Below are 15,417 nucleotides of genomic sequence, written 5' to 3'. Positions count from 1 at the left end.
GCAATACTGACACCAATTGGAAAATGTCCAATCTAAATTTATCAAATAGTTGGCGTACAAGAGAACTGAAATTTACTCATCTTACGAAAACTATTTTACATTAATAGAGAACTTCGGTATCCCTACACTTGAACAAAGGCGAAATGTGATAAATCTGATTTTTCTCCACAGAATAATATAAAATGAGTTTAAATGTATGGCTCTGATATCGGCACTACATTTTCATGTACCGACACTTAAAACTCGTGCTGACAACTCTGCCCTGTTCTATTGCAAAAAAGACCAACGTATTATTATGTTGGCAATCTGGAGAATATGTTGTTCTTATAACAAAATATGTATGGAACCAAGCCAGTAGCCAGCCGAATAATGTAAAGGGGGGCTGAAGTTAGGGGGGAGGCCTGATCCAACCATATTAGAGTTCATCCCCATATTATAGTTCATTTGCAAGCCTACCGAGAAATTTTAGGTGGGCCAGCAAAAATTTAGGGGGGGCTCGGCCCCCTAGACACCCTGGATACGGGCCTGTATCGAACACAAAGAAATTGACATATGTAATTTGAACTCTATGTTTAAGAAAACTATTGTACATTTATTTTGTAATACACTAACACTATAATTGGGCTTATGCCTATTGTGTTGATGACAAATAAATAAACAAAATAAATATATTTTATATACATAGATTGTAGAAGATATTCCCCCTCTTCCACACACTTAAAACTAAAATTATTAAAAACGTCGGGACATATATTTCCTTATTTTTAATGAGTAATTTATACATCGAGTTTGATCTTCCTAACCTAACGAACTCGTGAGATATTATGTTTTTCGCATATATTATGAGCCTCCCTCTCCCTTAGGATATTATATTTTAATCAAAGTAACATCATAAAATCTTGTTAGGCAATGGTCCATATATGTAGCAAAAAGCCATCAAAAATCGATCAAGCAGTCTAGGAATCAACTGTCAAACATTGATTCCACCTTTATGCGAGTAACTTAATAAGGTAAACAAGGCTGCAGAATTTTTATTATTATTGTTAAGTATTCTGCTTCTTGGCAGGTTCTAGGACTAATGATTTTTTTTTTTTTGTTTCTAAATTTTAGGTTTGGACCTGGAAATGTTTTATCCACGTTTCTCGATCTTCAGCTTTCTCTTTTAACTCTCAATATTTTCTTCTATTTCTCAAATCATCGATCAGTTGTGTTCTTCTTCTTCCTATTCCTCGCTTTCCTTCCATCTTTCCTTCTATGGCGCTGTGAAGAAAACAATTTCTAGGCCTGGAAATGTTTCTTCCACGTTTCTCGATCTTCAGCTTCCTCTTTTAACTCCCAATATTTTCTTCTATTTCTCAAATCGATCAGGTGTGTTCTTCTTCTTCCTATTCCTCGCTTTCCTTCCATCTTTCCTTCTATGGCGCTGTGAAGAAAACAATTTCTAGGCCTGGAAATGTTTCTTCCATGTTTCTCGATCTTCAGCTTCCTCTTTTAACTCCCAATATTTTCTTTTCTTTTTCAAATCATCGATCAGTTGTGTTCTTCTTCTTCCTATTCCTCGCTTTCCTTCCATCTTTCCTTCTATGGCGCTGTGAAGAAAACAATTTCTAGGCCTGGAAATGTTTCTTCCATGTTTCTCGATCTTCAGCTTCCTCTTTTAACTCCCAATATTTTCTTTTCTTTTTCAAATCATCGATCAGTTGTGTTCTTCTTCTTCCTATTCCTCGCTTTCCTTCCATCTTTCCTTCTATGGCGCTGTGAAGAAAACAATTTCTAGGCCTGGAAATGTTTCTTCCACGTTTCTCGATCTTCAGCTTCCTCTTTTAACTCCCAATATTTTCTTCTATTTCTCAAATCGATCAGGTGTGTTCTTCTTCTTCCTATTCCTCGCTTTCCTTCCATCTTTCCTTCTATGGCGCTGTGAAGAAAACAATTTCTAGGCCTGGAAATGTTTCTTCCATGTTTCTCGATCTTCAGCTTCCTCTTTTAACTCCCAATATTTTCTTTTCTTTTTCAAATCATCGATCAGTTGTGTTCTTCTTCTTCCTATTCCTCGCTTTCCTTCCATCTTTCCTTCTATGGCGCTGTGAAGAAAACAATTTCTAGGCCTGGAAATGTTTCTTCCACGTTTCTCGATCTTCAGCTTTCTCTTTTAACTCTCAATATTTTCTTCTATTTCTCAAATCATCGATCAGTTGTGTTCTTCTTCTTCCTATTCCTCGCTTTCCTTCCATCTTTCCTTCTATGGCGCTGTGAAGAAAACAATTTCTAGGCCTGGAAATGTTTCTTCCATGTTTCTCGATCTTCAGCTTCCTCTTTTAACTCCCAATATTTTCTTTTCTTTTTCAAATCATCGATCAGTTGTGTTCTTCTTCTTCCTATTCCTCGCTTTCCTTCCATCTTTCCTTCTATGGCGCTGTGAAGAAAACAATTTCTAGGCCTGGAAATGTTTCTTCCACGTTTCTCGATCTTCAGCTTTCTCTTTTAACTCTCAATATTTTCTTCTATTTCTCAAATCATCGATCAGTTGTGTTCTTCTTCTTCCTATTCCTCGCTTTCCTTCCATCTTTCCTTCTATGGCGCTGTGAAGAAAACAATTTCTAGGCCTGGAAATGTTTCTTCCACGTTTCTCGATCTTCAGCTTCCTCTTTTAACTCTCAATATTTTCTTCTATTTCTCAAATCATCGATCAGTTGTGTTCTTCTTCTTCCTATTCCTCGCTTTCCTTCCATCTTTCCTTCTATGGCGCTGTGAAGAAAACAATTTCTAGGCCTGGAAATGTTTCTTCCATGTTTCTCGATCTTCAGCTTCCTCTTTTAACTCCCAATATTTTCTTTTCTTTTTCAAATCATCGATCAGTTGTGTTCTTCTTCTTCCTATTCCTCGCTTTCCTTCCATCTTTCCTTCTATGGCGCTGTGAAGAAAACAATTTCTAGGCCTGGAAATGTTTCTTCCACGTTTCTCGATCTTCAGCTTCCTCTTTTAACTCTCAATATTTTCTTCTATTTCTCAAATCATCGATCAGTTGTGTTCTTCTTCTTCCTATTCCTCGCTTTCCTTCCATCTTTCCTTCTATGGCGCTGTGAAGAAAACAATTTCTTTGTAAGATGTGTCCAATTCAATTGGCCTTCCTACGAAGGGATGCTGGCTAGAAGCATTCTCTTCTCTCCTATCCGTTTCAAAACATCTTCATTTGTTACTCTCTGTGTTCATTTTATCTTCTCTATCTTCCTCCAACACCACATTTCGAAGCTTTCTAAATATTTCCTCTCTAATTTCCTTAATGTCGAAGTCTCTGAACCATAAAGTCCAATGCTCCACATATAGCAATTGACCAACCTCTTCCTTAGTTCAATATTAAGTCTGCTCGTTAACAGTGATATTTGCTTGTTGAGTGTTTCTTTGGCTACGGCAATTCTTGGCCTGATCTCTTTGGTATAGTAAGCACCTCTCGTCAAAATACTTCACATATACTTGAAGTGATCGACCTTTTTAAGTTCGTTTGTTCTACTCTAGCCCGTAAGGGTGCGTTCCCACGGGATAAATTTTCATGACTTTCAATTTTTCGATGTTGATTTTCACTCCATATAGTTTCCCAGTGTCAGCCGCAGAATAAGTGGTCAAAGCTGTACAGGAAACCTCTTAAACGTTCAATTAACGGAATAAATGTTCTACTTATCTTTTTAATAATCTGATAAAAAAATGCATCAGTTCATCTTAACGAATTGTATTGTTGATATTGTTGCTTTTCTTCACAAATAAATTAACAATAAAGCAATTGAAACTATAGAAAATAATTTACTTCTTTTGTCAAAAGGTTTTGGTGGGTTCGGTTGCTTCAAATTTTCCAAAAGAAACCAGAGTTCCGAAATAAAACCAAATTAGCTTGCTACACATGTATTTATAAGTATAACGTGCTCCGAGATAAGGGAAACCAGTTCAACATGAAATCTTCAAAAGCTGTGATGAGGCCTTCAAGCAAAGAGTCCTCTCGTACTATGCAAGAAACCTACCATCTCGTGGAGAAACAGCACCAAATGATTGACCTACTGATACAGGAGAAGAATAAAATTGCTTTAGAACTGAAAGCAGCTAAGGCTCAAGCTCATAAAAGGAAGAACGCAGAATTACGGATGGAAGCGGTACTACTCATGGACACGCACAAAAAATACAAGAAAGAAATTGAAGCTATGAAAGCAAAGCTTGTTAATATTAAGCATATCATTGAGTGTGCTGAAAAGGACTTTATATTATTCAGGGAGGATGTTGAGAAGAAAACATCAAATATCACGCAAAATACTAGCTTGGAGATTTCACACAGATTACAAAATGTACAAAAAGTTATGTCTTTACAAAACGAGAAATTCACGGAAATTCTGAAGGCCAACGAAACATTAACGGCAACTATTGATTCTTATCTCGATAAAAACACAAAATTCACACAATTTCATCAAGAAATCCTCCAGAAAATTATGGACATTGATAAATTTGTTGAACATCTTCCTACAAATAACCAATTAAATAAAAGTAACATTGGCACAAGTGACTCAAACGCTACACTCAAAGAAAGCAACAGCATTGAAATTACTCAGCAAACGGAGAAGCATTTTGATGAAGAGGATTGTCTAACTGCCGCCAAAGAACATCAAAATTTTGATTTGCTCACCAATCACCAGCAAGAGGTTGTCCTCAAAGGAACATCAAAGATGATCGAAGCGAGTACCGGTGACCAATCAAACATGATCATCGACGGCACGAGGAACTGTGGTGACAACAATATGATTTATCCACGACAAGATAAGGTAATACAATGCTCGAACGCGTCCATTTTTTCTCTTCTTGCTCATAGCCAAGTGATAAAATCTGAAGCTGCATATTTACGCAAGCAAATCCACAAAATTAAACTTATCATTGACACTGTTAAAAAGGCGAACATAAAAAAAATACAGAAAGAACAAGAGTGTATGAAGACTTTGAAAAATAGGATAGCAAAAAGTGCATTAGAAATGACCATTGCCAAAGAATCGCTCGCGCTCTATGAAGGAATCCTCAAGAATTTTACACACGGAATTGACAGTATTTATGATACGATCCAAAGCAGTGACTCGCCACTGTTAGATCTCCCTGCGAATCCGATTATGATAGACGCATGTCTCCGCCAAATCGATCACCATTTGAGTCAATACATGGAGAAACTGATGCCTGATCATTTACCGTCGAACGACAGTGTACCTTCCATCTCTTTACGAACTACCAACAGTGGCAGTACTCTCTCCACCAACACAACAACCAGCTCACCAAAAGTCCAGAGACGAGAGATAACGCTGACAAGGAAAACAGAACTCACTGAAATTGCGATTTAGATGCCAATATATTTTTTATAAGTCTTCATACAAATACATAGTAAAAATCAACATTTTAAAGATTTACTGTACAGTTTTCGGTTTGTATTTATGAATAAATTCTTAAGCATTTTTTTCTTTTAATGAATAAATACGAGGGTGATCAGAAAGTAAGGTTACAAAGCCTGCAATGAAAAGTGTATATATTATTTCACACGGATAGTACATAGGCTATAGGTACACAGGTACATAGGCTATAGATTAGGCTATATTTCGACATATTCTCCATATCGATTGAAGCACTTCTCGCATCGTGGGATGTGTTTGAAGATTTCCTCCTGATAAAAATCCTGTCCTTGCGTGTTCAGCCACGTTGTCACGAAGTGTTTTCACCTCCTCGTCTGAAGCAAAGCGACGGTCTCCTAGATCCTCCTTCAAGTGCGGGGACAGGTGAAAGTCGCTTGGAGCGAGCTCCGGGCTATAGAGAGGGTGGTCGATGATGTCCCAGCGAAACTGCTTCAACAGCATGATGGTTGGCCACTGCGTTCCTTGTTAGTGAAGTTTTCTCTACCAGCCGCAAACTTTCGACACCATTCAGCGACAGACTGGAGTCTCTCCGTAAACATCTACCAAACTTCTACTGAATTTCAGCCGTGGTTACATGTTTCGCCCAATAACTGAGTGGACTTCTTCGCGAGACCAGTTTTTCAAACGAATCGCCATTTGTGTTTACCTACAACTAGTGCCTTAGGTGGCGGGTGGCTAAAACTCTACAGAGTTGCCAACTCCATGTATTACAATTACCGTACACTTCTCATTCCTCTATAACAGACGAAACTCCAGAAATATATCGGCCTTATAACGTTAGTTTCTGATCCTCCCTCGTATTGTCAGGTAACAAAATTTGGAAGCAGTTTATTGTTTTGATTTAAAGGAGTTCAAGGCAATGAAACTCATCTTACAGAAATGTAGGCACACTAGCAAGGCCCAAACGTGTTATACTAGAGTGTTCTTTCATCTGCACCTTTCATACGAAATTTCTGTTAGCTCGAAGTATTACAAGAAATTCGAACGCCTCGTACAGCGCATCTTAGACAACCAACCCTCTATTTTGTTTCCATCGTTCTAGATCAAACAGGTGTTTAATTATTTTAAAAGAAAATTCCAAATTTCATATCTCTAGCCTTAAAGGATTCTATTCAGCCATTAGAACTGGTGTAGTGTTCTTTTTCTTTCTTCCACTTTCTAGTGTTCCTTTCAAACAGGAAAGCATCCATCGATTTTCCAACAGGTGTCTGGGGTTGCGATTTCTTAGAGTTGCCTGTTGTAGTCCTTTTGAGGTGCACATGGTTTACCAACCTTTGATATATGTAATTTCATTTTGCATATTATTTTTCAGTCTTAATTAATTTCCCAGAGATGCTGAAAGTATCTGTATCCAATTGTTAAGAGGCTACTATTTGTATCTGGCTTATGTGTTGTTGCCTGTGAAAGCTATTACGAGAGTGATAACTTGTTTCATCGTCAACACTCGAGCGAACATACGAATAATGGCTGCGTAATATAATGTTTGCTCTATTTAGGATTTATATCTGATGGAGTAATCACTATACTTCATGTTTGAACATGTAAATGAACTGTAATTTGTGCTGAAATAAATGGAAATTTAAAATATAATTTTAACATCGATCTGATAAAGAAAATTCACTGTCCATGATTTCAAATAAATAATGTTTGTCGTTTTCACAGAATTTCAGTTCAATATATATATCACATGTTCAAAACTTATTATTATTATTATTATTATTATTATTATTATTATTATTATTATTATTATTATTATTATTATTATTATTATTCAAATCACATCTTTTCTTGTGCTAGACACAGTATCTTAACACTACTAACTGTTTGAGACAGCTTCTTCGAAAGTTTTTATTTATTTATTTATTTATTTATTGCAACCTGTTTTAAGTCTTTTTGGTTTGAATTATCTGGATCACATGGCGCAAGAAAACATGGCAGTTACTCACTGTAAAAAATTAGTGTTACCAAATAATTATATTACCTCTCAAATCTTTTGATTCTTCTAGTTACCCAAGTATATTAGCACTGTTACTTACCAGTGATGTACCTAAGGGAGGCAAAGGGGGCTTGTGCCCCGGGCGCCGGATGGGGGGACGCAAAACTGGGCAAATATTTATTTTCACTCTAAGGCAAGGAAAGGAGTTTTAGTAAACTAAACATCATAAAAAATTACCTCAGAAACTTAACAGGACAACAACGACTCACCAACCTTAGAATCATATCCATAGAACATAAGTTAGCTTTAAAGCTATCTTTTGAGCACATTGTAAAAAACTTTACAGCCAAAAGAATCCACAAAGTGAAATTTTAGTTCCGGCTTTTCGTGTTTTCATTTAACTTATATCGATATAAGGAATTTGCAAAATGTCCAAGTATAATACTCGAGACAACAGCTTGACTGTTTGTCATAATTAAATATTCTATTCTAAAGCAACAGACTGTTAATTCATTCTACACATATACACATCCCGATATAATTCCAAGAAACACTGTGATTTGCAGTTATTATATTAAGACTATAAGAATATGTCAAGCATGCTACTCTCAGATTAATTGGCAATCAAATACTAGATAGTTTGCTGTTTTATCTTGTAATAAATATTGAATTATGTATTGCAATTTTGAAATTAAGCTTTACCATTTGAAGAAAAAATGGAATAGGAAAATTACTCTGTGATGCCAATATCAGGTGTAGTCAACGAGTGTTTTGGTTTGTTTGGTCTGGGGGGAAGGGAGGCCTTGCCACGGGCGACAAATAGCCTAATTGCAATGCTGTTACTTACCCAGAAAATCAACATATTCAACTTCAGAATACATAAAGCAGGACGGAATATAGTAGTAGTCAGACGCGCCTTTCAAGAATGTCCACGAAGAAGTTAGCAAGACTTTAGCTACAGAAAATATCGCTGAAGCAAAACTGGAGTTACGCTATTCAGGCACAGATTTTATTATTACACTAGCTGAACCTGCGCTCTCTACCCGGCGCATCATCCACATATGAGCGTAAATCTCCTTGTTAATCCTCACAACATCTGTACATGTTCCTTTACAGACACAAGTGAAAGACAAGCAGCAAGGATTACCACAAAGGGGAGATTTTTTCGACTATTTTTTCAATATTTCGCACCATTTGCAAGATTTGAGCCTATTTCCGATTGGAGTTTCTCTAATTCATGTATGATCAGTGTTTTCTTTCTTCTTGCGTGCAGTATGAAATAAGCAAATGCATTGCATACACAATTAATCATAATGTCAGTGATATATCGTGTTCATTGGACAAAACACTCCAAATAAAGATTCATCTTAGACTGGAGAAATGGTTATTCTTCGTTTTTCATCATTTGGCCATGAAACAAGATATGCAACCCCTGTATGCAAATATGTAATGTTGAAATGTATAACTCGTAGGATATGATGCTTTACTTTTTCTAAATTTCAACACTTTTAGTGCACCCCTAAAAAAATGTAATAAAGAAATGACGGCCATGTTTTTTTTTAAATATTCAATTAAATCTGGACAATCTACACAAAATTTGGAATTGAGCAGTGAAAGGTTTTCGAGATCTCATTCTCGAAAGGATTGTAGACAAGCATAAACTTTTCTTTGGAGACAAATATATAAACCTAGCATTTTAATATATAGATTACAATTCAGCTGAATTGTTTTCAACACAACTAGAAATACACAATGTTATTTATTTTCTTAAACCTTCAAAAATCTTCAAAAAGTACAAATTTGATCTACTTACAGCTCTAATTCTTTTTAGACAGCCTTCGAGCCAAGTCCTAATAGTTTGCTTCGCCACTTCTTCCTCAATAATGTATTCGAATTCTTCTCGTGCCAAAAGCTCTTCCAACTGCAAGGCTTTACGGATGTCTACCGATCTATAGGACAACATACTGAAAAAGAAAATTACAAAATAAACTCTGTAGACAGTACAAACAATCACGCACTAGAATTTCGTTCGAGAGATATTAACCGCTGGAGGATGTCTGCTGAAATCTAACGGCAAGATATAACTTCTACTACCTTTGTTTCCATAGTAAAAAATGATCAATGTCACCGTTATCAGTTACTCTATAGATAGTAAAAAGGATCACGTACTAGAAGTTTTAATTTCTTCCGGTAGATGTCAACTGTTAGAGGATGTTTGCTGTCATCTAACGGAAAGTCGTGTAACTTCTACCATCTTGGTTCCAATGGTATAAGATGGGATATGGATAGCTACCAGCACAGTCATTGTTACGCATTAAAATGTGGACGGATTGACTCCATTAAGGAAGCTGTTACTGATAATTGCTCTAGCTATCTATTGCAAAAAACAGAAATAAAAAATCTGCCTACGTTTAAGAGCGATCATGTAAAGTATCACTTAGGTCGTTATAGTCAGCGTTATTCCTTAAGATGTTAACGGATTGACTCTTAACGAATCAGACCAACATAATCATTCTAGCTATCTATTGCAAAAACAATTAAAAAATTTGCTTACGTTTAAGAGTTATCGATCAAAGTAACGGATGGACGTTACTGTCACCGTTACCCGTTAAGATGTTAAAATGCATTGACTACATTAACGAATTAGACCCACATAATCACTCTATCTATCTATTGCGAAAAACAGAAATAAAAAACTCGCCTACCTTTAAGACTTATCGATCAAAGCAACGGATGAACGGTACTCACTGTTACCCGTTAAGATGTTAACGGACTGACTCTATTAACGGACTCGGTCGAAACAGTCGCTCTCGCTATCTATTGTAAAAAAACAGAAATAAAAAATCCGCCTACATTTAAGAGTTATCATGTAAAGTATCGGATGGACAATATAGTCACCGTTAAGCATTAAGATATTAACGAATTGACTCCATTAACAAATTAGACCGACATAATCACTCTAGCTATGTATTGAGAAAAAATGAAATCAAAAACTCGCCTAAGCTTGAGTTATCGATCAAAGTAACGGATGGACGTAATTGTCACCGTTACCCGTTAAGATGTTAACGGACTGACTCTGTTAACGGACTCAGTCGAGATAATTGTTATAGCTATCTATTGCAAAAACATAATTCGAAAATCTGCCAACGTTTAAGAGTTATCGATCAAAGTAACGGATGAACGTTATAATCAGTTACCCGTTAATATATTAACGGATTGACTCCATTAACGGGGGCAGACGAGATAATTGCTCTTGCTATCTATTGCAAGAAAACAATTCAAAAATCTGCCTAGGTTTGAGTTATCATGTAAAGTATCAGATGGTCGTTATAGTCACCGTTACCCGTTAAGATGTTAACGGATTGACTCCACTAACAAATTTTACCGACATAATTACCCTAGCTATCTACTGCAAAAAAAAAAAAAAAAAAAAAAATCAAAAATTGGCTACGTTTAAGAGTTATCATGTAAAGTATCAGATGGTCTTTATAGTCACCGTTACCCGTTAAGATGTTAACGGATTGACTCCATTAACGAATCAGACCGACATAATCACTCTAGCTATTTACTGCAAAAAAATAAAAAAAAATCGCATACGTTAAGAGTTATCATGTAAAGTACCAGATTGTTTTCATAGTCACCGTTACCCGTTAAGATGTTAACGGATTGACTCCATTAACGAATTAGACTGACATAATCACTAGCTATCTACTACAAAAAACACAAATCAAATACTCGCCTACGTTTAAGACTTATCGATCAAAGTGACGGATGGACGTTATAGTCACAGTTACCCGTTAAGATGTTAACGGATTGACTCCATTAAGTAAGTCGTTATTGGTAATCGCTCTAACTAGCTATTGCAGAAAAAAACATTATTCAAAAATTTGCTTTCGTTCAAGAGTTATCGTGTGAACTAAGATATTCTTATCCATTAACGGATTGATTCCATTAACGAACTGGGCCGAGATGATTGCTTCCCTATCTATTGCAAAATTAAATTTAAAAAATAGCTTTCTTTCAAGTTATCGTGTGGAGTAACGGATAAGCTTAAGTCATCGTTAGCCGTTAATGTGTTAACGGATTCAGTTCATTAACAAACTCGGTCGATATATTGGTTCTAGATACCTACTGCGATAAAATAATGCAAAAATTCGATTTTTTCAAGAGATTTGGATTAACGAAAGGACGTACAGACGTATTAATATTATAAGTCTCACGTGCGTAATCTTACCAGGACATGAATACAACAACATATTTACTTCGAACTTAATCAAGACCTTAAAAAGCCAAAATACTTAACAAATGAGAATCTTCCCTTTTAACACTTCAAGAAATTATTTCACTTCATTAGCGAAATTTGTACAGTAGACCAGAAATAGCGCATCCCTACTCATTACATATTCAACGAATTTAAAAAGTTCGTTACTGAATTCTCTATGTCTGTGTGTCTGTCTGTCTGTTATTTGTGATTCTTCAACTTTTCGCGTCACTCTTATTGTTCCCGAGATGTTGACCAAAAAATGGCCGATTTCCAGAGATTTAAGGAGCCATATCTCGGGAACTGTAGGTCACAAAGAGATCATATTGGTGTTGATTATTTTCCAAAACGATGGTAAATATTTTGGTACCAAATAGTAAGCGGTGGCCACTGTCTAACTGACCTTGGTTTGGTCAATGGCCATTTGGCCAGTGGTGGCCATCAATTAATATTGGTACCAAAATGTTTACCATCTCCTTAAGTATTGATTAACACCAATATCATCTCACTATGACTTATCGTTCCCGTGATATTGGCTAAAAAATGGCCAATTTCTAGATATTTAAGGAGCCTTAGCTCGGGAACCATAAGTTGTAGAGAGATGATATTGATGTTGATCAATACCTAAGAGGGTGGTAAATATTTTGGTACCAAATAGTAACCGGTGGTCACTGTCCAACTGGCCACTGATTTGACCAATTGCCAGCTGGATAGTAGCCATCAATTAATATCGGTACCAAAATGTTTCCCATCCTCTTAGGTGTTGATTAACACGAATATCATCTCTATGACTTACCGTTCCCGTGATATTGGCCAAAACATAGTTCCGATTTCAGAGATCTAAGGAGCCAAATCTCGGGAACCGTAAGTCACACAGAGAAGTACTGATGTTGATCAATACCTAAGAGGATGGTGAACATTTTGGTATCAAATAGTAATCGGTGGCCACTCATAAACTGTTTACTGCCCAACTGGCCATCGTTCCCCAGATATTGGCCAAAAAAAGTTCGAATTTCTAGATATTTAAGCAGCCATATCTCGAGAACTGTAAGTCATAGAGAGATGATATTTTGCTAGTTTTTGCGAGAACGAGAAGGAGCGGATAAAAATATTTAATTTTACATCTAGGAACATAGTTATCCTTCCCTCTCCATTTTTTTAAAGTTCGTTCTGGCAATACTCTTGGAGCATTCTCATTTTTTTTTGTGTGTGTGTGTGTGTGTGTAAATACCATTATCATCATAAGCAATCTTCAAACAGCTAGCAGGGCACTTGCTGTAAATTGAGATTTACGGTCTATAGATCAACTCTTCATTTTTACATATGGGTTATCCACAGTAAATGAGATCCAAATCTAATTCATACAGTGCAGAATTCGTTAAAAGATTACTTTCCTAGTATATTTCAATCGATAGGCCATTAACTAGATGAATATGCGTCAGTATTACTCAATGTAAACCTATATAAAGTTGGATATGCTTCAAACTCTTTTCAGAAAAATATCCAGCGAACGAACAATGTTATTGGTGATGTACAGCTACATGTGGATTCGCTTTATACACAAATTAAGAAGTTACAATGACAAGTACAATACAATTATTACTGTAAATCTTCGACCCGTAATTATTAGTAGAGTCAATGAAACTCAACGCGTGGTATGAGGACAAATATATCTTTTGAGTTAACAAATTTTTGAACATTCCGGGTTTCGGCACCATATATTTTTTAGATCGTTTATATATATATATATATATTTCTAATTCGTATGTGGAGTTAGTAGAATTTATTTTATTACACTAATTTAATCCTGAGTTTCTATTTTATTAAAGTAAAATTCATTGCTGAACTTCAAGTTTTATCTCATTAAGAAAGTAAACTGTCATCGATTGACCTAGAAACGAAATATTACGATAATAATAAACACCACAAATCACTCTTCTGTTTCAGTTTATACATTTTATGAAGCACTTTTCGCCAGACGACAAATTATGCTTGATAATTTGACATTATCGTTATAAGATAATTTTCTGGTATCCAGCACGCATACATACACACATCAAATTTCCCATGCTTCTGCGTGTTAGCATGTAAAAATTTAATTTCTCACTTTTTTCACCTCTCTATCTATTGTGAAAAGTCATTATTAGTAAAAGATGTTATCTTGTCAGTAATATTTTTATACAATTAAAGGTAAAAGAGTTATTTTATATTTTGTTTGCATATAATCGTACATGAGCTCTCGTACATAAAACACATAATATTTATTTATTTTTTCTTTACAGAAACCTATAGTATTCTTTGTTAATAACTATGACTTATAAAAGAAGACACAGTTCCCACCAATAATCAAAAACTGTTGCTTCGGTGGCCACGGTGACAAAATACACACATAATTTAATTCGGAAACATGGGAGATAAAATCACCTTTCATGTTCTGGCCAGACAATAGGCTGCTACCTAAATTTGTTATGCTCTTCAAATAAAATGGTTTCAGGTAATCCCAGGGGAAGGGAGGTAGGTTAACAAAAACTATCTAGTGAGTTTGAAGATCCCCTTTGAGATTCCTAGGACTAGTGTAGCTCTGTCGTATTTTTCTGTGTCACAGCTCAGCTATAAGCAGAAACAATATCGCATTTCTTACCAAAATTTTACTGTCACAATGTCTCAAATTCTCTAATAGGAGTTTGAAACCATCAAAATTTAAGTCATGAATTTAGTTACATACGTACTGAAAAACAACAGCCAAACGAACGAAAACATCTTATTGATGTGCGCTAGAAATTGAAGCCCTTCCCGCTGGTCTATTGGCTATTGCGTGGTCCATGGTTCGATTACCGGTGAGAGAACTTTTATACACTTGAACGCATTACCAAGGTTCAGATTCCATTTTAAACTGTAGATCCATGTCTCAAATAACTTAGACGCTAAAAAGGAAGCTCAACTTCAACAAAAGAACTTAAGAAAATGTACTAAAACATTTTAATCAAGCTCCTTCAGAACGTGAATGAAAACATTTTATCCAAGTTACTTCAAAAAACGAACAAGAAACATTCAAGCTCCTTTAAAAATAAAAATATGAACGAAAACATATCATTCAAGTTCCTATTTATAAAAAAAGTGCATTGTACCATCAAAAATAAGAGAGCTTATTCGTTCTTCCTATAAAACAGTGATATGCAAACTTTTTTAGGAGGGGGCCAAACAAAAACTTTAGGCGGGCCATCAATAATGACTGATGAAAAGTAACAATGGTTGTAATGATAAGTCATATTAATGACTGGAATTTCTCATAAGTCAGTCTGTTTCTAATGCAACTCTTTCGAAGAAAACTACTCATCCTTTCGTTCGAAAGATTAGGAATCATGTCGCAGATCGGATACAAGCTTTCAGTAGGGCGTAGTTTGCCCATCACTGCTTTAAAATAAACTACAGTGAAACCTGTTTATGTTGGCCACCATTGGTTCCATTGAAAAGTGGCCAACTTAAAGAAAATAAGTGTGATTCGTGTATTTTTAGAATAGGATTTCTAGTAATACTTGATTGTAAAATTTTAATAAGCAATGGAACGACAGCTACTTTTAATTATTGTATATAGAGTAATCATAACAATATAAAGTACTAGAGAAAATTACTACAATATATTTAATATATGTACATACCTTTCTCTTCCTGAAAACTAGTCTTGTACACTGAATTACAAATTTATTCATGGTGGTTCATTCTAGACGTATTTCTTTTATTCTTTTTGGCACATTCTAATTTTGTAGTTAACTACCTCTTGTTAACGAGCT

General features: G+C 35.5%; 1 protein-coding gene across 5 annotated transcripts in view; it reads right to left on the bottom strand.

Moving 5' to 3' along the window:
• na (sodium leak channel non-selective protein na) overlaps positions 1–15,417 on the bottom strand; it is a 151,033-nt gene that overhangs the window by 17,537 nt on the left and 118,079 nt on the right. For all 5 annotated transcript variants that reach the window (XM_081756863.1, XM_081756858.1, XM_081756860.1 and 2 more), the window contains one exon: positions 9,179–9,329. In XM_081756863.1, coding sequence (XP_081612989.1) covers positions 9,179–9,329 — 151 coding nt within the window. The remainder of the gene's footprint in view (positions 1–9,178; positions 9,330–15,417) is intronic.

The sequence above is a fragment of the Thermobia domestica genome, chromosome 4, assembly GCF_964235325.1.
Source record: "Thermobia domestica chromosome 4, izTheDome1.hap1.1, whole genome shotgun sequence".
NCBI classification, from domain to species: domain Eukaryota; kingdom Metazoa; phylum Arthropoda; class Insecta; order Zygentoma; family Lepismatidae; genus Thermobia; species Thermobia domestica.
This window is presented reverse-complemented; position numbering and strand designations above follow the sequence as displayed.